Below are 24,101 nucleotides of genomic sequence, written 5' to 3'. Positions count from 1 at the left end.
GTTCTGTTATACCTGAATATCAGCAGTTCAAAAAGAGAGACGGAGGTTATGAATTTTAATTACCTCAGAATCCTGTGCTTGGCTACCTAGGTCATTTTACATTTAGGTGCAAGTAAGTGAGGGTCTCAGCCTCTCACACGACTGTCTCTGGTTAGGGCTTGAGGCATTCCAGAATAGAAATGTTCTTTCAGATTTGCAGCCGGGGCAATTGGCTCTTTCCCCCGTCTCCACACCCCCTCTCCCCTCAAAACATAATGGGAAGTTTGAGCTAAAAAGCTAGTCTGAGGGCTGGATTTTCTAGGATCCTATAAGCAGTTAGGGCAGGCTTCCTCAAACTCGGCCCTCCGGGGGGGGGGGGTTTGGCCTACAACTCCCATGATCCCTAGCTATCAGCACCAGTGGTCAGGGATGATGGGAATTGTAGTCTCAAAACATCTAGAGGGCCGAGTTTGAGGAAGCCTGAGTCAGGGGGTTCCATCAGGCCAATTTCCTCCCAACTATTTTGACATTCCATGGTTCAACTGTGCTCACATTTGCTAGACTGACACAGTGTGCCCAAACCCCACTTCCATTTCTCATAGTCCAGCCTCTGACCATCAGTAACCAAGTGGATTACATTGCAAAGCTAATTGCAAGCCACCCTCTCAGTCTTCCCTGGCTGCAATATGGGGATAATGAACTGTATTGACTTTGGAAGGGGGAAATCACATGAAATAATACCAGAGTTAGAAAATGATGGATTGATGGTAATAATAATCTATGGGCATTTTCAAATAGGAAAAACCTATAGAAAAGTCCAAGAACATCCTTCTGGAATTCTTCAGCTCTCAGTTCCACACCAGGGAAGACTAAAAATTACAGTACTTGTGAATCCAGAACCTCCCTCTAAAGATAATGAAATGAGTTACTCTAGGGGTTTTTTTTCCCTTGTGTATTCCATAGGTCCTGAAAAGCTTCAGAAATTCAGACAGTCAGGGGAGTGGGGACATATTTTTATTTGTGTAAGTGCATTGTCCTGTGCACCTAGGGAATCCTAAGCATGTCCAAATCTTAGGTTGGTGTCCAAGAACGCTTGGCATGCTTCCACATGGATGTAGACTACCTGAGTTTGCTATTAAAGGGAATCACTATAATATTTTTGCACATTTCTTTTGAGAAGCAGCGCCAGAGGATTCAAAACTATAAATCAGTGACTCTTGGCACTGTTGTGATTTCACCCCCATTTATATTAAATCACATTAAGGTGTCAGGAAATCTTGCTGCCTCTGGCTCAGGCTACAATACTTGGTGCTTTGGGACCTCAGCTAGAAAGATCCTTAGATTGTCCACTATCTAGAATTTAAAACAAGACTGGTGACAATCCAAGCAAATGAGCACATCTAGTGGCTATCACATCTGTATCCCCAGAAATCAGCCCATCTTAACCTAAAAGACATAAAGCCAGAGAGTGGCAGCTTCTTAGAATATATATTTGTCAAAGCATTTACTTCACAGTAATGGCATTTACCACTGAGCAGGCATGTTTAGGAGCCTACCCTACTAAGAAGCTCTCTGTCCCTGCCCCCCAAGAGTGCTGGGCCTCTCTTTAAGCCCCTGCAGTGATGAGGCACATCTGCCAGAGCCAATAGCTTGTACAGTGGGACCTCGGGTTAAAAACTTAATTCGTTCTGGAGGTCCATTCTTAACCTGAAACTGTTCTTAACCTGAAGCACCACTTTAGCTAATGGGGCCTCCCACTGCTGCCACATCACCACCACACGATTTCTGTTCTCATCCTGAAGCAAAGTTCTTAACCTGAGGTACTATTTCTGGGTTAGCAGAGTCTGTAACCTGAAGCATCTGTAACCTGAAGTGTCTGTAACCCGAGGTATCACTGTATTGAGATTGCAAGGACTTTGCACTGTCCAAACCGTTCCTGAGGTTGGGACTTACTTTTGTGTAAACATACACTGACAAAGGCTGTAATCATAATCCCACTTATCTGGGAGTGACACCCTCCCCCCCATTATTTCGATGGGACTTTTCTCTGAGTATACAAGTTCAGGATTGTGCTGCACACACCATACACATTAATTAGACAATAGTTATTCATCGTGATCAGGGGCAGACCTACATTTTGGGGGCCCTGAAACTGGAACTGTCAAGGGGAGGGGAGGCTTTGCAACCAGCAATGAGGTCTGGGTAACCAGTGTTATCTTCTTCAACGTTGGGGTTGTTCCATGACAGATCACCACACCCAAGGTTTGACAGCCAGTAGCACAGATGCTGTAAAGACCCCAACATTTTCAGCAATTTTAAAGTCACTCAGCTATACAAAGATCTCAGTGACAAAATCTCCAACTACGTATAATTCTGCTCCAAAATGCATGTCCTCTTAATTCACTCTGGGTTGGTTGGTTGGTTGGTTGGTTGCTTCACAACTACTAAGCTCTGTTTACAGATAGGTAGCCGTGTTGGTCTGCCATAGTCAAAATAAAAAAATCCTTCCAGTAGCACCTTTAAGACCAACTAAGTTAGTTCTTGGTATTTCACTTGTGTATCTGAAGAAGTGTGCTTGCACACGAAAGCTCATACCAAGAACTAACTTAGTTGGTCTTAAAGGTGCTACTGGAAGGATTTTTTTATTTTGACTAAGCTCTGTGAGAGCCTTATTTTAAAAACAGGTGCCTGCAATGAGGGTTTGTATCCAGGATATACAGTTTATGATTTTGAAGCACTGGCCTATATGAACTATTCTGAAAAGGCTGCTATCCAGCTTTCTGCCTCTCCATCATTACTTGTCTTTACTTGAAGTAGATCCCGGTGATAAACTGCAGGCTGTTTTCTGTTACATGTCTGCTCTCTAGAGGATTAAAATGTCACTGCCTTCCACGGCAGTCAAAAAGCTATACAGTGGTACCTTGGGTTACATACACTTCAGGTTACATACGCTTCAGGTTACAGACTTCGCTAACCCAGAAATAGTGCTTCAGGTTAAGAACTTTGCTTCAGGATGAGAACAGAAATCGTGCTCTGGCGGCGCGGCAACAGCAGGAGGCCCCATTAGCTAAAGTGGTGCTTCAGGTTAAGAACAGTTTCAGGTTAAGAACGGACCTCTGGAATGAATTAAGAACTTAACCTGAGGTACCACTGTATTATGGAAAACATATGGTTACATATAACTTAGGAAATGCTTCAAAGATGGTATCATATAATGAAATCATTAACAAGATGCAACAACAACCATCCTCATCTTTTTTTCAATATTTGCAACTCAGTACTATTGTTTATCCCTTAATTATCAAATACAGTTCATTAAGAGGACTTACCAAATTTGAACTGTCGATGTTGAAGGAATACCCAACACACGTGTGAAGCAAAATTCATAACATTATTGTGAATCGAGAGAATTTGCCCAATTTCTATCAGTCCAAATGGGGAAAAGAACAAGGTCAGAAAGTATCAATAAATATACATAGATGGACATGGCTGAATGTACCACAGAATATGTCTAGTGTAAACCTTGATTTTTAAATGGTATCTAATGCCAAAACTTTTTAATCGTACTATACACAAAATGGCAAATACTTTTGTTGGAGATGTGAGATGTCTAATGCCAATCTCTTACATATATTTTAGAACTGTCCTAAAATAAGAAATCTTATTAAAAAAATTAAAAACATCACAGATCCTACTTTGCTAACATATTCATTGATCCTTTTATTTGGTTGTAACAGATGCAGTGCCAACAGGAGATAAAGTGATAGTACTTAATAACTGCAGTCCATATAACCATCCTTTATAACTGGAATAAAAGTTGTCCTCCAACCATGGAAGACTCCCAAATTAATGTTTGGGACATGGCCTGTATGGGTAAGACAGATCTATGAATCTTTTACTGAAAAGCGGGTACTGGTGCAATAAGACTTGAGAAAACTCAGGTGCAAGTGTTTTGTTAGGAAGATTTACAATTTTTAATTTTGAACTATGGCTGGTGAAATATTAGGAATTCTTACCTCTTCAACTAGATGTATCAAATTTTTCAAGTTTCTTTTCTTCTTTCCTTAAAATGGTTGGCATAAAACTAAATACAGTGGTACCTCGGGTTAAGAACTTAATTCGTTCTGGAGGTCTGTTCTTAACCTGAAGCACCACTTTAGCTAATGGAGCCTCTCGCTGCCCCCACGCCGCCAGAGCACAATTTCTGTTCTCATCCTGAAGCAAAGTTCTTAACCCGAGGTACTATTTCTGGGTTAGCAGAGTCTGTAACCTGAAGCGTCTGTAACCTGAAGCATCTGTAACCCGAGGTACCACTGTAAATGCTTTGAAATAAATCAATAATCTTTTCTGAGCCCTTCAACAAGCTTCACCTTCACCAAGGATGAAAAGGACTGCAGGGTTGGAGAGGAGGAAAATCATTGATTTAATCAAGCAAGCACAACCTGAACACCAGAGAACGTCTCCTGGCATTCAGAAGCGTTACTTTGACTATGGAGGTAGAACATAGCCATCATGACTAACAGCCATTGCTGGCCCTCTCGTCCATTAATTTGTCTAATCCTCTTTGGAAGCCATCTTCCAAAGTTGGTTGGCCATCCCTGCCTCCTGTGGGAGCAAATTTCATCGTTTAACCATGAAGAAGGGCTTTCTCCTACCTGTCCTGAATCTTCCAACATTCAGCTTCATTGGAAGACCATGAGTTCCAGTGTTAGGAGAGTGTGACAAACGTCTAGCGAAGACAAGCGCTTGCGTTGTTTGACTTTATAATTTAAGAAACTTGATTTGAGGGTTACTACTGTACAAGCTGAACCCTAACACAGCTTCAGTGATATTCGAAACAGCTTTTCTAATCACCCTTAAAATGTACGGGGGCCAAGACATTTCTTATTTTACTTGCGCTACAAATTGAAAATGCAGAATTCTGTTGCCACTTGCATTGTTTTCACAAAGAGCTCAGGGAACAGGCTAGGACAAAGTTTGGAACTTTTCAATCAAGTGATCGACAAATAACTTCAGGAGGACTATGAATGCATTTTTGAGAAAATAATAGTTTTTGCTGCTGAGCAATGACCCAGAATATGCTCTCACCGCACAACGACTAAGCAAAGAGAAGGCATTTGGTATTCATGTGACAGAAGGTAAAACCTCCATCTGCGGCAACTTATGAAAACTTCCTTCTCTAAAATACGTTTCAGCATTCAAGGACACCCTTTGTCCTTGGCACTCTACCTCTTTAGTGTCTTATACAAATAGGCTTCCTATAACGGATCCAAAAATACCATAAGCACACTCCTTGTACTTGTCCTTGGGAATAGTTTTCTCCCCACTCCGACCCACCCCACCCCCCCCCCCGTTGATCTGAAACTAAGGGTACACAGCAACACCTAAGTTTATTTGCAATACTCCACCTAATTTCCTTTGGTTCCATCCATATTCTCCAGGTGCACCTGCCTTGGCTGGCCTTGTGAAAGTGCAGGCAGTTCTCTGGGCTCCCCCTCTCCTGCCCATGTAATCTTTTTCCATCTGCCACCCTTCACCATTGTCAAAGTGGTTTATTATATTGGAAGGGCTGTGGGAAACTTGGTTTATTTATTCATGTTTGGTGGGAATGCCCCCATGTTTTTTAAAAAAAAAATGGAATACAGAATTCTCCATTATATCTGCCATTACAGGCCAATCCCTTTCTCCAAATCCTTAGTCTTGCTGTCTTTGGACACTGACTTAGGTTCCACCCTGCAACACAGAGAACTAGTAAGCTTTTTACTGACCACCGCACAATTAGCAATAGCTCAACAGTGGAAGAACCAGACTGAAATACCCCTGAGCACATAGGAAAATAGTATCTGGGATACAGCAATGTCCGAGCATCTTACCAGATACAGGATGGCAATTAAAGGCATGATAAATAAAGACACCTTCCAATAAATGTGGACCTTTTTCTTTCACTATGTTAATGACCAAAATCAAGACCTCTTTATACCAACCACTCAATATTCTCAGTGGAGAGGTTACATTATGTTTGAATGTTGAATGTGCAAGTGTATGTCTAGAGACAGTGGATAAAACAAACACCATTAGATGTACTGCTGGATAAGTGTTTGGTGGTTCTTGTATTTGTATTTGTTTAAAAACAGATAAAAAAATTGTAAAAAAGAGAGAGAGAGAAAAGGAAGTACTAGGGTTTTAAAAACAGAAAGCAAGTTGGAAAGAGAAGACCTTAAAAGACACTCTTTTACAAACTATTGAAGATACACTTACACACTAATTATCACTGTGTGCATGGGTACATGGAAAGAGGAGTAGATGCAATATTTTTTGCTGCTCAATGAGCACTGCTTCCGTTCATGTTCACACCTCCATGGTACTTGGTTCCACATAGTACATCTTCCGGTTAGCTTTTGGGATTTGCAAATGAATAAGAGGCCTCTCACAGCATTCTCCAGAGTTTTATGAGTGGCTTGTCAGTTGGCATGAGCAGAAAAAAGGGGGTGAATTAAGATGCCTTGCTGTCTCCAGTCTAAATGTGCATCTAGAGTCGGATAGATGCTTGTTGATGTCTCTTCCACCTCTGAGCACATTCCTCTTCTCCTCTGTCCTTTCAATAGTTTCTTTACCAAAAGATTGTTCTGCTTCATTTGCTAACATGAAGAAAACCAATACAATACCACCTCGCTTTTACAGGAGTCTGGTGGCAGCACAGCTCACTCAACAGGGTGTGAAATTATAATCTACTTTCCTAAAGACATTTCCCTACCTGCCACACCATCCTATTTTCCACCAGTTATTTAGAATTTACAGCTTTGAGGTGTTATTGTACTGGAAATAAGAATCCCGGAGGGACAACTGCCTTCATAAGCAAATCATCATATACAATGGAATGGTTTTACATATCAATATATTAAAAGGAAAGCATTGCAGAGCAGGTAAGTCAAGGGTCTGAAGGCTGTTCATTCATCCTCAAGTATTCTTTGATAATACATTGTATAGTAAGTTAACTTAATGGCCCCAAAGCTAAGTTAATGATGTGTTAAATTTTAAGCACTTTCTTTGTCATTGTACATCTGAACACTTAACAAAGTTATCATTATGAACTTAATTTCCAGATTTCCAAAGAAACTAACCCCACACTTCTAGTGAACACAGCATATGAGATGTTTTAATTGAAATTAATTTTAACTAATCAGCATTAAAATGGCTCTTTTATAACATCATTTGAAGTTCAGACACTAGTCAATGAATTCAGATTTGGAGTCATCAGTTAGCAAATTACAGTGACCTTGAAATGGCGTCATGACAGTCAATACAGAATAAGTTCTCGTTACAAAGGTATGCATTTTTTTGTATAGGGCAATGCAATTGGAATTTTTTTGTATCATATCGGGACCGAAAGCCCAGGCTCAAGCCCATAATCTATTACAGTACCTGATACCTTCAAGTTCAAAGCAAAGCAGCATAATGTTGCAGAGCAAATCTCCTCTCTCCTAGCCATACTTTATTTCACTTCTGTACTATACTGTATGTATCCACATATCATTAACCCAAGCACTGAAACAAGTTAGGATACTTTAAAAAGCCTTTGCACCTGCAGTTAAAAACCTGTGGGTCAAAAGCACTCCATTAACACTGACCATTATTACCATATTTTGTGCTATTAAAGTGACAGATTCCGGCTGCAATCCTACGCATGCCCACTTAACTTACCAAGGAGAAAGCCCTCCCCCCCCCCGATAAACAGATGGAATTTGCTTCTTAGTAAACATGTTTAGGACTACACTGTTAGTATGCCTCATCTGACGCTCTCAAAAATGTACTTTGTCATCATGTTATAAACTGTCACGGCAATAATTACCTGTTTGGCTCTGTTCTAGAACCTAGAGATGAAACCTATAGAAAATTGTGGTTTAACTACTTTGGGTAAGAAGTTTCAGGTATCTTCGCTAGATATCAGAACATGCTTTGGGGAAATGCATGAGGGTTTAAGGAAAAAACGAGTTCACTCTAACACTAACACATTATTGCCACCTGGCTGCACAGCTTAAAAGTTTATTACCTAGATCACGTTAAGTACATTCAATTATGGTGCCCATTTCTGAATAACAGAAGTGATAAAGAGTGTGTGACCTTGACTATTTGATAAGCTTTGCAGAAGATTTGGATGTGTGCATGAGCCCTCAACCCAGGTGCAATGGGAATGCCCTCCAACTGTATGATTATATGGGTCAAGCAATCAGATTGAGGTTTCTTTAAAGGGGATTATACCCTAATAGAACCCCCATTAATCCAATATTTACATAAATATTCTCCTCCATTGTCAGCTATATCATTTGTGCCAGCTTCAGCCGAGCACCTGTTGGCATTTCATGTTCATTTATCTGATTTCTTACCCACTTATATTCCCTTATATTCATTGGAGTTCTGGAAACTAGCCGTCCCGTTCTGTACCCCATACATGCCATTATTACTCCTGTCCCAAATAAACTAACCCCACTAGCTGCAACCTATGGCTATAAACCGTATTACAGAAAACAATGTTTAAAAGTATAGCCTTTCCTTTCATGTAACTCCCTTTATCTGCTGCAGGCAGGAGACAGAACTCCTGCAGCTAGAAGTGGATTTCCATTCTCATTGACTCCATCATTTGTATTCTCCCACAGGAATCACAAATTAAGAATGCTCAGTACAAACATATTCATGAACAGCTGCTTTAGTATACACCTGTATGGGCTGTTCAGGTAGATAACACTTTAACAGAACAGGGGAATCTAAGTCATGTCTGTACTACTAGTCAAGGTTGATAACCTGCATTCACTGTTACAAGCAGGGGTAGATGAATGTATCTGAAACCATCTTTGCTGTAATTCCTACAAGACCTGCTCCCTGCTTTGCAGGCCCAGGCCCAGACTGACTCCCACTACAAAAGCTGCTACTGTTGCAAGGAACAGAGACTATCTTACCTGCAGGACCAGCTGCCTAGAGACTACTGATGTGGGCGTTTAGTTTCTGTTGGGGTCAAGACTGAATTTTAGAGGTGATTAATTTTTGCTGTTACAGTGGTACCTCGGGTTAAGTACTTAATTCATTCCAGAGGTCCATACTTAACGTGAAACTGTTCTTAACCTGAAGCACCACTTTAGCTAATGGGGCCTCCTGCTGCTGCCGTGCCGCCGGAGCACAATTTCTGTTCTCATCCTGAAGCAAAGTTCTTAACCTGAAGCACTATTTCTGGGTTAGCAGAGTCTGTAACCTGAAGCGTATGTAACCCGAGGTACCGCTGTATTGGTATTGTTTCTGTATCTATTGTTAGACTTTGCTATGATCATTTTCTGAATTATTTGAGGACAGTTTAATTTTTTGGTATATTTATTGAGATGTTTTCATTTATTGTTTATGACCACTTAACTTTTGTTATATTTTTGTAATTATCCACATCTGCACAGACAGCATGGTTTAACTATGGAAAGGGAGCATACAAATGAACAATGATGACATTAACTTATCCCATTTCCACAATACATATTTTTGATCACTATCAGAAACAGACAGAACTGGGGTGCTTGTTTTACTCTGATGTTATCTCTCTAAATGAAACCAGTGACCTCAAGTTTTCAGTACAGACAAGGAAAATAGCCCCTGTACAACCCAACTCAGCTAAGATTAACTTCATCCCATTAACATTAAAAACACACAGCCCTTTGAAATATGTGGTACATCAAGATAGCCACACGATGGTACTGTGTAGCTGTCAGAGGAACTACTGAGACCATTTGTAGAACAGATTGCAGCTTGCTGTAAAAAATAATAACAGTGACCTGAATTGCGAATGCTGGGAGTGCTTGTTCCAATTCTGCCTTCTGCGAATACTTCATTTGACATCTTGGCCAGCCACATATTCACAAAGTGAAATACCTGAGGAATGCTAAACCATCGACAGGAAACCTGGGGCCCTCCAGACATCGGGCTCCGATTGCCATCAACTCAGCCTACAATCAGAAATGCTAGCTTTGGTCTAGCAATATCTAGAAGGCCATAGATTCCCCAACATAAGCAGCCACCATTTTCCTGTCAAGACTGTGAGAGATTCCTTTTCCCAAGGCACTTGCAACAAAACTTCCCGCCCATATCCTGAGGGGAAGTTACCATAATTGCTAGCTCTTTTATAGTTTAGCCACCCATTTTGCAGTGAAGCTGACCCAACAATTGCTCTGGGTGCAAGTGTCATCCCAGCCTTCTTAAGCCTATTCCTTTGCACTCTGGATGGAGGAGTTGGGTTTGTGAGGAAATTCCTTTGCACCGACTATATGCTACAGAAAATGTTTGACCAAAGGAGACAGCAGTGCAGAAGGCCCTATGTGAAGTGGGGGCGGGGGGAGGAATAATTGTCATTAGCTCTGCTTGACTACTTCCAAGACTTAAAGAGGTCTCCTATGATAGCACTTCCATGCAAATAAATGAGCAAATGCTTTAAAAAGCTTTCTTTAGACAGAATCTTCCTGCACCCCATCCTAGGGTGGGAGAGAGGAAGGACGACAAAGCAGAAGAGAAATAAGCCTGGTGCAGAAACCAGCCATACTTACTAGGAAGACCTATGGATTAAAATAGCTTATTTACAAGTAGACCAAGGACTGTAACTTGATATAGCCTTTCTCAACTTTGGATCCCAAGATGAGGTTGGACTACAACTCCTCTCATCTCTAGCTAGCAGGACCAGTGGTCAGGGATGGTGGGAACTATAGGCTGACATTTAAGGAACAAAGGTTGAGAAAGGCTGCCCTAAAATTTTCATCCCAACGTTAACCGGACTTGATTCAAGTGCACCAAGTACTTTCCTGAAACTAGCTTTCACTTAATATGCTACAAAGGTTATTCGACTGCCGTTCCTTATTTTAAAAAGGAGAAAGCCTCTTCATCATTTCAATGGGTTGTTGAAGGAAGGTCATATTGCTATCCTTGAAAACTCTCCTCGCTGAAATTTCCAGATGATAAGTGGTTAATTATTTAAACAGACATTTCCCAGGAGATGCTGGTTATGCTGTTCTATCCCCCTGCCTGAATGGAGATAAGTATGGTGTTGGAAGGCTTTTGTAAAATCAAGGTAGGCAGATCCAAAATTGCTTTTGCTTCCCATAGCACCTGAGCACCTGTCAAATCACAGAAGTGGCGTGTACATGATTTGGTCATTCTACAGTAGCCAACATCAACGCTCCTTTAGAACAAAGTCCAGGCCACACCGCTGATCAGAATTGCATGTCCCACCTCATTGCTAGCCTCCTTCCAGTCTGGGTACAGCACCATGTCTGAACTTCAGAGTTGTCCATTTCACTGAACTGGACTACCAAACAGATCCACATTCAGGTGAGCAAAAGGCATGAAGCAGACATAGCAACAAGCCACCAGATGACTGAGACTGCAAGACCAACCATGTTTAGGAGCCTCCTTCACAACCCTATTTGTAATTTTCTCCTTTTGTCAAGGAAAGCAGTCTGGAGTCCTAATCTTAACTGCATTGACTAGCTTTGCCCAACCTTCTGGTTTCTGGCAAGTTTTACTTCGTTTTGTTAAGTCAGTTCATTCAAAGTCGTCTTGCGATTTTAATCCAAGTCCTTTATTATGAAAATTAATACAGCTTGCTCAAAATTCAGCTTAAAAAGAGATAAGCCTGTTTACATATTATAAGGGAGGGGGAAGATCAATTACTATTTCATCCAAAGTTGCCAGGAAGTCTTGAGTGGACTGCCGGGTATCTGAAAGATTTAAAAAGCCAGTTAACATCAAGTCAGATACATTCAAATTTTAATATTTTCATTTCTAATGTTCATGGTTACATTTCTAATCTCCATTTTTTCCAGTGCCCCTTTTACCCTAGTCACCCAAATGTTAGGCAGTTGTTGCTGGACAACCACCAAGTTGCTTTTCAATTCTTTCTGTGTTTGCTCTGTTCCAACCAAGTATTGCCCCTTACAATGTAGCATTACAGCCACTCACTTTACTGGATGCAAATCACTTTTTTTTTTTACTTACCATAGCCCCATGAAATGGAAGGCTCTTTTGCAGGTACAGAGATTGTGCTTGCAAATCTATCAGAGGCATTTTCAAATACCATCAGAGGAACTCCAGTCAGGGGCATGTGGCTCAGCCTGTGCTCTTCAGGAACTTCAAAACTCTCAAAGTCTGTTTGGAAAGAACAACAGTGGTTAGCACTGCCCCTGAGCATCACTCTCCATTACTTGTTAGAGGAGTGGGGCAGTGACATAATTCACTCAGCTAGCAGGGTTTACACTGCTATTGAGTAGCACACAAAGAGCATAAATAAAATACAGTGGTGCCTCGCAAGACGAAATTAATCCGTTCCGCGAGTCTCTTCGTCTAGCGGTTTTTTCGTCTTGCGAAGCAACCCTATTAGCGGCTTAGCGGATTAGCGCTATTAGCGGTTTAGCGGCTATTAAAGGCTTAGCAGCTAAAAGGCTATTAGCGGCTTAGCGGCTTAGAAAAAGGGTGGGGAGTGGAAAAAAATTGGAACACTCGCAAGACGTTTTCGTCTTGCGAAGCAAGCCCATAGGGAAATTTGCCTTGCGAAGCAGCTCAAAAACGGAAAACCCTTTCGTCTAGCGGGTTTTCCGTCTTGCGAGGCATTCGTCTTGCGGGGCACCACTGTACCTAAGACTGATTTTTCTATTCAGTTTTCCTCAACTTATTTATCCGTTATGCCTGGCAACTTCTAGAACAGTAATCCTGCAACTTACATGTATTTAATGTGTGACCATTCAGTTTAACATGCTTAACTGATGTTGATGATGATATTAAAAATAATGATGATGATGATGATAGGACAGGCACCTGGGGGGAAAGTCTTTGGCAATCCCCCTACCAATGAACCCAATACATTTTGACATTACACAATTTTGCCTTCAGGTGCGATCCACGGAACATAACCCCAGCATGCGTTGCAGCTTACGGTATAGAAGCTCAGTCAATCAATCACCCCCACTATCCCAAGGAAACCAAAATAATCCTTGGCAGGCATTACCTAAAGGATCATAGGAAAAGAGGTTCTCCTTTTCTGGATAGTCTTCAGGAACCATGCTGCTGCTTTCAACTCTGTTTGCAGTTTCAGTAGCCTTAAATGAGGATAACCAGAAAAAGTGGTTACAACAAAGTCTTACAGCAGCCAGACTAGAGATTTCTCCCGTTAATATGCTGAATCTTTGCTTCCCACTGGTGAACCATGGACCACAGCTTGGGAATCACCTAAATCCTGTTTATTATAACACCATGACTTCTTGTTCCCAACTCCTTAACCAAGGAGGAATTAGAAAAAAGGCTGCCTCCCCATTTCTTCCCTTTCCCAGAGGCTTCCCTTATCTTCACTTAGAAATCCCCTTTCAGGTGCCACCCTGGTTTTTGTTGTGACCAGATTTTCCAGTGTTCTTAGCTTTAATCATCCTTGTGAATGGATTCTTCCTTCATGAGCTAGAGAGAAAACTGGTCTCTATGTACACACAACTCTCTTATTCCTGCTATGTGCCAGTCATCCCCCTATTTCATACCCACCAATGTACTACTTTTCTGGAATAAAAGTTTTACACAAGATGAAAGCTTTAGTTACTCAAGAAGCCAGTTTAAGGTGAGCTGATCATTATCACTTGCTGAAATTTTGACAGATTGGCACACATCTATGATCTTTTCTATTCAGCTTGCCTAAGCTGCAGCTCTGATTGTTTTGCTTATATCTGGGACAGTTCTCCAGCCTAGGAATAATTCTGTTTTGAGAATCAAATGTAGTCCTATGGAGTATTAGCTCTACTAACCTTTTTCGTAGAAGACTTTTTTCCTTTTGGGAAGTTACTCTTTGTTGTTGTTAAAGGCCTATTCAAATTTCCTAGAACCTTCCTGACAGACTGGGATGTTGCTGGATTTACATTAGCTGTCCTTCCAACAAGTGGAGTCTTGGGGCAAGACCTTTCAGCAAAACTCTTTGCTATGGAAGAAAATCAAGTCAGCCAACATGCTTGAGACCCAAAGTACCAAAACTTCTTCATTCAAGGGCACCACAGACAAAACAAGCCAGAACGTACATTTATCATGTTATATGAACCCAAGATTGTTGTTTGTCTCTCTCCAAACAAGCCAAGAGCAGTAAACCAAGGTTTGTTCTTAGCTTATAACTCTTGGTTCATTTGGAGATAAGCAAGTGCAGGTTCAGGTGACATGACAAACCAGGCCCTCGTTTGTTTCATCCAAAATGCAGCAGGAATGCCCCAGGAGATTCTGAGTGTGCTGCTTGTTCACATTAAACCATGGTTAATGTGACAGGCAAGACAAGCAAATCAAGCCAGTGCAGCTAAGAATACTCCATGAGGCAGAATAAAGGAGAAGCCACTTAGTTCTCATTTTTCCTTCCTCCTGGCATCCTGTCCTTCCACAAAGATTCATCATCCGGTACCTCTAAGCTGAGCTGACCTGTTATCATTGCTGCCTCCAAAAAAAGGAGGAGAAAGCTCTAAAAAGTTGATATTAAGCATTCTGAATTATTAATTCAAGTTCATCAGCATCTTTAATGTAGCTTTGGTTTAAAATAGGTATTTCCGTTCATTTATACCAGTTTAAATTCACATGAATACAAACTTACATGGTGCAGATACCAATTGCATCCGACCCTTAGAAGAAGCAACCGTGCCAATTTCATCATTCTCTTTTTCTATGTAAATTTGTGTCGCCATCACTTTGACATCCAAGGATTGCTAGAATAGATATATACATTATTATGTGCAGATAACTGTTAAACACTAGACAGAACTCAAATTGCAGACAAAAACTACTCACTAAAGCAGTTTAGAAAAATACATGGTGGCGGTGACAAAACAGTCTTTTTTTAAAAAAAAAAACTTTTTCAAAGTGTCTATTTACAGAGGACTACATTCTGAAGTTAAGAACAACAGTGAACTATTGCTGCCTACTCAGAAGTAGGTCCCACCGAGTTCAATTGGTCTTATTCTCAGATAAATGCTTAAAAGAATTGTAGCCTAAAATTGCAGGCTTTGACACATATACTAAAGCAATACTTTCCATGCTACCACATACTCTTGAGTGCCAGTGTTGAATGCCAGACATTAGCATTATAGCAGTGTAACCCAAAAAGTAACAGCAAAAAAGGGAGGGGGACCCTACAAAGTGTATTCCCACCCACATTGTTCTCCATCATTTTAATGCAGTCTCACTAACTTGCCTGACCATGTGCAGGAGTACTCAGCAATAAGGCACACAGAACTCCAGGAAACCTACTGACTGTCCATCTTAAGTACAGTCAGGACTGGAGTCTTAGGTTGCCCTAGACCTGATTGATTTAACTAGTGTTTCTAACTCTTAGGAAAAGAACACCAAAAAGCCAACTTCTCTTTTAGCATTACTTACCTGCCTATAGAATAGACCAAAGGAAACAAAGAACCTGACAGCAATAAGAAAAAAATTAATTTAGTCCAAGCAAAAAGGATACAGAATTTTAGAAAAGCAACACAACTTGTTACTAAACATAAAACCAGCACACTTGAATTAGAATCGATAGAGATGAGACATTAGGAAGCAATGACAAAAAGGGAAACAAAAATTTAGGGCAAACAAGCTTTTAAACCTCGCATCCACCCGTTGCCAAACAATTGATAACACGCACACTAAAAGCGATACACCACTAACGAGCTCTGCTTTGCGCACCGGTCACTTTTAAATCATCACCCTCCTTCCCCATTGGTCGTTACTCCCCGCGTGAGCCGCTGCTGATTGCTACCTCGGTAAACCAATGGCGGAGGAGAGGAGGCGGGGCTTCACGCTTTCCCGGCTCGTTAAAGAACCCACGACGAGGCAAAGGGACAGCAGATGAGGTGTGCTAGTTGGAGGTGCGTGTAACTGTATTTCCTATGGGAGCAGTGCACAGTGGGAGTTCATTCCCAGCTACGTATGCGTGGGATCAGACTGCAAAACTCTAAAGTCACCCTTGCTCGCTGCACTCGGCGGAGTCAGACAGGATGTCCCGGAGTGCAACACTTTCGGAGTATAAATAATAAATTGTTGTTGTTACTATCACCATTATTACTATTTATTTTATTATTATTATTATTGGCGGCGGAGAAGGCAGCCCTGTCGATCTGCTGCAACAAAAACAAAGAGGGCGTCCCCCGCCCGGGCTTGCAATGCTAGTCCTAATCCTTTTCCGGAGTCTCATTGTACTGGGATTTACTCACAAATCAGTGGGTAGCCATATAAAGATTGAAGCCAGCCACAATGCTTAAGGCATGAGTCCCATCTAGTGCAAGGAAGCTCATGCATACAGTCACTGAAACAGCCCTGCCCAGGAGGACTGCTTTGCTCTAGTTGGGGTTCCTCCTACTGCCCTTACAGGACTGCAGCCTTTAGCTCAGTGTTTACTAAGCTTGGTTCTCCAGCTGTTTTTGGACTACAATTCCCATCATCCCTAGCTAGCAAGACCAGTGGTCAGGTGTGATGGGAATTGGTAGTCCGAAAACAGGTTGAGCCCCAAGGTTGGGAAACACTGTATGACTTAGCTACTCCAGAGGAGGTTGCCGGACCAAAACCCCTCGTTGGCTGGCTTTCGACCCTCGGGGCTCTAATTAAGACGCGCACCGAAAACAAAGCGCCCTGGAGTCATAGTGGGACTGAACCCCGAGTAAATGCACGTGGGAATCGGGCTGCCATGGTAGGACCGGGCGGGGGACGCCGAGAGGCCTTTGGAATCAGGGCGGTGCTCCTTTAAGAGGAAGGCGGATGGAGCGGCGCGCTGCATTGTGGGAAGCGGAAGCAAAGCGGAAGTGAGGCCTGCTCGGTGCCGAGAATCCTGTGGCGTAGAAACGGCAGCTGTCGGGGCTGGCAGCTTCGGTAAGGCTGGGTTTTGTGGCTGCCCTGGGAGTGTTACCCGGCGGAGGAGACTTTACTTCCCCCATAGGACAGCAGAGACCGGCTCCAATTTCTTGAAAGTAGTGCTTATTTATACGGAGCACGTATTCGGGATATTGTGTCTCCCTGGGCGTTTAAAATCCCGGGAGCCTCCGTGGTGGCTGCTGTGTCTCCTCGTTCCTTTGGGTTTCGGTGCATTGTTTTCACACAGAGGAGTAAACAAAGGCCCGCTAAGGCCTCACGTCAGGACCTTCTCTGGAGGTTTATTTGGTTTACCTGTTTCAGCTACGTATTTGTCGCGGGAAACACAAGAGGGTCGTAAAAAGGACTTTTTGTGCTTCTTTTCGGCTTCTTGAAGTCCTTGTGGTTGGGGGCGGGGGTTAAAACTGGGGCCGACCGTATAGTGAGCTCCTGCTCTAGAATACCGCCCTTCTCCCCCACTTACAGCACCTCTCCGTTAAACGCACAATTCCAGTTGCCAGGCTGATTGATCAGTACATTAACTGTGCTTGAAATTATTTGCTTGCTTCCAGTTGCTTAGATCAGATAGATGTTCTTTTGCTATGATGCATAGCTGTCAACTTTTCCCTTTTCTTGCGAGGAATCCTATTCGGAATAAGGGAATTTCCCTTTAAAAAAGGGGAAAACGTTGACAGCTGTGTATGATGGCTAAGCAGGTCATAGTTGAGGTGTTCTCATTAAACTGTTACTAATGAGAGGGAGGGGAACCCACATAAACATAGTTACGTACTGCTATGACTAATAATGCTAACTCGTTGAGAATGGTTCATAAAGATATAAACATCGGTGGCTAAATCCTGTTAGAGGAGTCTTCTAGGGCAGTGTTTCCCAACCTTTTTTGGGCAAAGGCACACTTGTTTGATGAAAAAAATCTCGAGGCACACCACCATTACAGCCCCGTGACGTCAGCGTGCAGCGTCACGCCGGGAGGGACGCACGAAAGTGTAAGTTTCAATTTTTTCCCCTCCCCCTTGCCGGGGAACCTCCAAGCTTTGGGGGTGGGGGGGGAGGAGGCAGCAAAGCGAGGCACGAAGGAGAGCGCGGCTTGGCTGAGTGAGCTTTGGCAGGGGCAGGGAATGAGAGCCGCGAGGCGGGTGCTGCGGATGGAGGCGCTGCCCGCCGAGCTCGCAGGCAGCCAGGCAGGCAGACGGCGAGAGCCCCGCGCTGGGCGGCCTCTCCTCGCCACCACCGCCCCGCCTCTCGCCGCCCGACTCGCCCGCCTCCCTCCAGGCAACATCTCGCGGCACACCAGGCAACATCTCGCGGCACACTAGTGTGCCGCGGAACAGTGGTTGGGAAACACTGTTCTAGGGATCTATGCAGCCACAGAAGGAATGGAGAAAATAGCTGGGAGGCTTATAACTCACAAAACATCAGATAGGCTAGCTAGCTTTTGGTTTCACGTTCGCCTAATTTATAGGAAGTGGTAACTTATCTCTGCATGTTACGGTTTTTGAATCATTTCTTGGATTCATGGCGAGCTTGTTCATTATCCCACTAATCCCAGCTGCTTCTGTTTCTGTTATCATCTCTCAGAGAGAGAATGGTGTTATATTTCATATGGTAGCTACTTTTTCTGATGGCTGTGGCCTGGCCCCAAATGCTACAAGCACATCGGTGAAGGGTCAGTGGGAGAATTATTACATGCAAAATACTGATTATAGTTAACAGTTTGAGATTATTCATAAGGACATGTATTAAAACAGTGTTTGATCTGTTTCTGTGGCTGATAAACCAACATTATTATTTGTAGGTAAAAGATCATGGAATCTGGTAGTATGGAAACAATAGCTGCTAACCCTCCTGGAGGGTCAAATGGCTTAGAAGAGCCTAAGAAGATGACCAGGGAGGACTGGAGGAAGAAAAAGGAATTGGAAGAACAGAGAAAACTGGGCAATGCACCAGCAGAAGTAGATGAAGAGGGAAAGTAAGTCTTGTGTATCCCTTCATATCTGCTAGCAGTTCCCTTGTATTTCCTTCAAAGTTGCACTTCTTTTATGACTTTTTGTTGTTTTATTTTTTTGAAGTTAGAAGGTATGTACCTTGAAGGAATTTCTTTCATCTTGCTTGAATTTCTATAGCCAGTGGGTAATGAAATGAATGAACTGAAATGTATGGTTTATTCCTGCCTTCAGCCTGTCTAGTCTTTTCCTAACCTTTCCAGAGTGGGGCAGGCAATTGGAAGGGATTGAAATCTTGAAATGTGAGGTTTTAAAAAGCTCAGTGCTCGGAATACTGATCTGGGAGGGGAAAAGACTCGTACTTCCTATATAACACGGTATCCTTTTACAGTACAGTGGTACCTCTGGATGCGAACGGGATCCATTCCGGAGCCCCGTTCACATCCTGAGTAGAATGTATGCTTGTGACGTCATTTTGAGTGTCTGCGCATGCGCAAGTGGCAAAACCCAGAGGTAACACGGAGCATAACCTGAAAACGCTCAACCTGAAGCATATTTAACCCGAGGTATGACTGTATTGTTAAGACAATCGAACATGGTTTTGACCCTCCATTGACTCATGGACCCTTATGGAGAAACACTTTGATTGCCTTTATTGGAACATCTAAAACATGCTACCATCTGCCGCTATTTTCTCTCTTATCTGCACAGTGGCTAAGCTCTGTTTACCTTGTGTGGGTATGTTTTGATACAGTGGTACCTCGGGTTACAAACACTTCGGGTTACGGACTCTGCTAACCTGGAAGTAGTGCCTCGGGTTAAGAACTTTGCCCCAGGATGAGAACAGAAATCGCGCAGCGGCAGCAGCGGGAGGCTCCATTAGCTAAAGTGGTGACCTCCGGAATGAATTAAGTTTGTAACCAGAGGTACCACTGTACTTGAAATTAACAATCTATTTTTTGAAGTATTATTAAAAGCACTGAATTGGGGATCCTGTTGTCATCCCTTCTGTGGGTCTGAGTCTATGTACTTGGAGGCATGTCTCAATTGAGTTCAGCTGGGTGTCAGGTTCCATGGTAGGGAAAAGGCAGCATATAAATGTCAGAGCAGAATATAAATAAATAATGAAATGATCCTAACAGTTTCCACTTAGATGTCTTCTTGATCTCTATCTCTACATGGGAACCCTTATAGACTTAAGGTCCATCTTACCTGGTCACAAAGCATTCACAACATTATTTTGTGGATATCTGTAACATTTAGATGTTCAACAATGCAACCATAACACAACCATATTTATTCAGAAGTAATTCCCAGTATGTTCAATGGGGCTTACTCCCACTTCAATGTGTGTTTTTTCTATTTATTACAGAGACATCAACCCTCATATTCCTCAGTACATTTCCTCAGTCCCATGGTATATAGATCCTTCAAAAAGGCCTACACTAAAGCATCAGAGACCTCAGCCAGAGAAGCAACAAGAATTTACATTTCTAGGGGAATGGTATAAGCGAGGAGTCAAAGAGGTAGGTCGCCATGATGGGAATGCTGGCACTCTAGAATGTGAATAAATCCTAATCAGTTTGCGGTCCTTTATTTCTTATTACTGGCATCCAAAAGATTGAGTTCAGTGATAGTTTGTCATCTTTCTGAGTATCAGATGTTGTGGGATAGTTTTACACTACTTGACTTGCAGGGGTACACTTCAAGCTAAGGTTCAAGTTCTCTGCAATTATCATTACAGATAAAATTAATTGTATTGTATTGTAGGTCTGTTTCTTTTGCAGTCAAATGGGGCCAACTATATTCTGATCAAGGCTGAGCGGAGGGAAGTAGGTGTGCTGTTGATAGGAAGTTTTCATTTGTTTTTGTTTTTTGCTCAGAATTCTCATGCAACCAAGTACCGCAAGGGAGCATGTGAGAACTGTGGTGCCCTTACACACAAGAAGAAAGATTGCTTAGAGGTAAGCACTATTATTATTTTTACATGAAATTGGATAAAATTAACTGTGAATCTTGCTAACATCCTGAAAAATTAATTTCTCCAAGCTCTCTGATACAAAAAATTAATAATAATGTGGCCAGTTCCTTTCTGAAGAACAGGAGCAATGCTAAGGTTGTGATCTAATTCCTTCCCTGCAGAGACCTAGAAAGGTTGGAGCCAAATTCACAGGAACCAACATTGCACCAGATGAGCACATGCAACCACAGCTGATGTTTGACTATGATGGAAAAAGAGACCGTTGGAATGGCTATAATCCAGAGGAGCATATGAAGATTGTAGAAGAATACGCCAAGGTTGATTTAGTAAGTAGGGTGGTGTGTTTTTTTCTTTTTAAAAGATTCTGACAGTCTCTTGGGAAGTTGTGGCATATATCAATGTTAAAATAGGGCACTTTTTAATCTAGAGGAGAATTAACTTGCACACTAACTTAAATACCAGTAGAAATGTTTAAGGTAAGGTGCATGAAAAGCTGCCTTTTACTCAGCCAGACCATTGAGCCAAGAGTGACTTTCGAACAATGCATTTTGTCCAGTGCTGCTGTTTCGCTCATGCAGCATATGTCAGCTTGTGCAAGAAAATGTCCACTTCCTCTTCTTCCTGCAGACCACTGTAGCTCTTCAAAATCTTTCCAAATTGTTGGGGGGCTCTCTGGAACAGATTTTGGGGGTACACGAGGGGAAGAGGAAGTTCTGTTGAGCATGCAGAACACCACTCACAAAGCAATGGATAATTCCCACTTGTCATCTCTGGTGAGAAGAACTTCTGCTTGCTAAGGGTTAGTAAGGGGATTGTTCATACTGAATTTTAGTACCAAACTAGACAGATTTAATTTTAATTAAACAAGATCGATGTTTGCATGATGAATGAAGTGGTTGTGGAAACTTTCAGACCAATGTGAGAAGTAATCCTGCTTTCATTTTAACAGGCTAAACGCTCACTGAAAGTGCAGAAGCTCCAGGAGGAGCTGGCTTCAGGAAAGCTGACGGAGCAAGTGGTAAGTGAACTGAAAACATTAGTTGTTATTGTTGTTTAGTCGTGTCCAGCTCTTTGTGACCCCATGGACCAGAGCATGCCAGGCACTCCTGTCTTCCACTGCTTCCGGCAGTTTGGTCAAACTCATGCTGGTAGCAAAACATTAGTACCCTGGTGTTTTATCACAAGGGATGTGTGTCCCCCTTTCTCACATGTCACCTCTGCTATTAAAGTTAAAGGTATAGGATGATGCTGAGGGCACAAATAAGCACTAAGGATAAAGGGACCCCTGACCATTAGGTCCAGTCGTGGCCGACTCTGGGGTTGCGGCACTCATCTCGCTTTATTGGCCGAGGGAGCTAGCATACAGCTTCCGGCTCATGTGGCCAGCATGACAGCTGCTTCTGGCGAACCAGAGCAGCGCATGGAAACGCCGTTTACCTTCCCGCCGGAGCAATACCTATTTATCTACTTGCACTTTTGACATGCTTTTGAACTGCTAGGTTGGCAGGAGCAGGGACCGAGCAACAGAAGCTCACCCCGTCGCGCTAGATCAGGCTTAAATCTACCTTAAGTGTAAAGCTTTTGCTATGAACAAACCAACAGGAGTGCTTACTCATTTGGGCGTGCCCTTCATTTTGCAGAAGATACTGAATTTCTTCACTAGGTGGCAGTATAAACCATACTTTTAATATTAAAGCTTCTTTTGAGCTGGGAGGAAACCAGAGCCATTTCAGGGTATTTTCTTTCAACTTCCTCAATAAAGTTAATTTCAGTCTTACACTTTTAAAAAAATATTTTGTAATTTAAAACTAAAATGCAAAATGGAGCTTATATACTGTGCTAATGCTACTTTTCCTTGCCGCAGAACTCCCCGCGACATAGATGGGGAGAAGAGGAACCAAATTCACAAACGGTAAAGAATATTTCAAAAAACTCACAAGATACAGGAGAGAGAATTGTTTTTTCACAGAAAATGGCTTGGTGTACTATGAGATGGGCAACTGGATCATGCTAAAGGACCAAATCTAGAACTGAACCTACCTCTGTGGGCCATTTTGATAGGTGCTTGGACCCACCCACCTATTAATCACCTACCATCATATATGATGGACCAGAAACTATTACTGTTAAAAGGAAAAGTGAAAAATTGGGGGAGGGGTCCACCTCTTTTCTCACCCCAACCAGGTACCTCTAATAATCAGCATCACTTTATGAAAATAAGGGAGGTTGTTGTTTTATTTAAGCATTTTTGCATAGAGACAACAAAATTATTCAGCTGCCCTTTCAGCTCTCTGTGCTGCTTGAGTAGCATGGACCAACTAGAGGGATGTTTTGCATCTATTTCTGGATCTAAGTGACCTGTCCTGCAAGGATGAAATAGACTTTGGCAAATCTAACCTCACTTAGATCCTAATAAATTAAAACATATATGACTCTTATAAAATTGGTTTTTTTATTTTATTTACAGAGCACTAATAAAATTGTGTGAATTTTTTAAATAGTTTAAAGGTCTTTGCATTTTAGATTAATTGTGCAAATGAGTTCTACACCTATTGCTCTTTCGAATAATACATCTTGCTATGTTTTCAGGAAAGAGATCATAACAGTGAAGATGAAGATGAAGACAAATATGCAGATGACATTGATATGCCTGGACAGAATTTTGACTCCAAAAGGCGTATTACAGTCCGAAACCTGCGTATTCGGGAGGATATCGCTAAAGTAAGCAAATTCACATTAAGCCTTGTCATTGTGTAGCTGCTGTCTGTGTTTTACTGGTGGATTAAGAAAAGTACACAACATTCTTCTTGCCTTCATCAAGCTTTATTAATTAATATATGCAACCAATAGTCTCCTTTCGATTTCTCATCCTTAACTGAAAATTAATTGCTTAGTGACATTAAGAAATCCATTTAACTTAAAATAAAATGAGGATTTGATTAGCTGCATAGATGAGTTGGCATTAAGAGATCTTCAAGGGATGGTTGGCTCTGTTACCTGCACTGAAGCTTCAAGTCTGTATTCTCGTGTCTTTTCAGTACTTGCGGAATCTTGATCCCAATTCTGCATACTATGATCCTAAAACCAGAGCAATGAGAGAGAATCCATATGCCAATGCCGGAAAGAATCCAGATGAGTAAGTTTGAAATTAACTCGCTTGGATAATTTACATGTCTTGTGCATCCTTTCAAACAATAATATTTGGGTACCGGTGAAACCCATACATGACAGTAGAAAAGCTTTCATTAGTAGTAATTTGATACTGGGGGTTTCGTGGGTGGCATCCAAAACCTCGTGAATGGACCTCCCTTTTCCCT

General features: G+C 42.0%; 2 protein-coding genes across 3 annotated transcripts in view; one reads left to right on the top strand and one right to left on the bottom strand.

Moving 5' to 3' along the window:
- SLU7 (SLU7 homolog, splicing factor) overlaps positions 1 to 24,101 on the top strand; it is a 317,865-nt gene that overhangs the window by 287,661 nt on the left and 6,103 nt on the right. The window contains exons 1-9 of one of the 2 annotated variants that reach the window (XM_083482331.1): positions 16,552 to 16,863; positions 18,656 to 18,829; positions 20,176 to 20,329; positions 20,687 to 20,767; positions 20,946 to 21,110; positions 21,734 to 21,802; positions 22,649 to 22,696; positions 23,374 to 23,505; positions 23,823 to 23,920. In XM_083482331.1, the coding sequence (XP_083338457.1) occupies positions 18,666 to 18,829; positions 20,176 to 20,329; positions 20,687 to 20,767; positions 20,946 to 21,110; positions 21,734 to 21,802; positions 22,649 to 22,696; positions 23,374 to 23,505; positions 23,823 to 23,920 (911 nt within the window). In that variant the 5' untranslated portion in view covers positions 16,552 to 16,863; positions 18,656 to 18,665. Of the gene's footprint in view, positions 1 to 16,551; positions 16,864 to 18,655; positions 18,830 to 20,175; positions 20,330 to 20,686; positions 20,768 to 20,945; positions 21,111 to 21,733; positions 21,803 to 22,648; positions 22,697 to 23,373; positions 23,506 to 23,822; positions 23,921 to 24,101 lie in introns of those variants that run through there. The other variant, XM_083482332.1, reaches the window with a different exon arrangement.
- On the bottom strand, positions 11,560 to 23,856 carry PTTG1 (PTTG1 regulator of sister chromatid separation, securin). Its single transcript, XM_083483070.1, has 7 exons — positions 23,782 to 23,856; positions 15,388 to 15,421; positions 14,606 to 14,717; positions 13,785 to 13,954; positions 13,004 to 13,094; positions 11,998 to 12,147; positions 11,560 to 11,720 (listed from the first exon to the last, which is right to left on the bottom strand). Exons 3-7 carry the CDS (start codon positions 14,694 to 14,696, stop codon positions 11,647 to 11,649), a joined length of 576 nt encoding a protein of 191 aa, XP_083339196.1. The 5' UTR covers positions 14,697 to 14,717; positions 15,388 to 15,421; positions 23,782 to 23,856; the 3' UTR covers positions 11,560 to 11,646.

This window comes from Podarcis liolepis (assembly GCF_965112155.1).
Source record: "Podarcis liolepis genome assembly, chromosome: 2".
Classification (NCBI taxonomy): domain Eukaryota; kingdom Metazoa; phylum Chordata; class Lepidosauria; order Squamata; family Lacertidae; genus Podarcis; species Podarcis liolepis.
This window is presented reverse-complemented; position numbering and strand designations above follow the sequence as displayed.

Coding starts and splice junctions, on each gene's coding strand:
- PTTG1 (XM_083483070.1), bottom strand. CDS start 14,696: ATGGCGACACAAATTTACATAGAAAAAGAGAATGATGAAATTGGCACG. Junction 13,095..13,784: donor AAAAGTCTTCTACGAAAAAG/GTTAGTAGAGCT, acceptor TCCTCATTTAAG/GCTACTGAAACTGCAAACAG. Junction 12,148..13,003: donor CTTTTCCTATGATCCTTTAG/GTAATGCCTGCC, acceptor CTTTCCAAACAG/ACTTTGAGAGTTTTGAAGTT.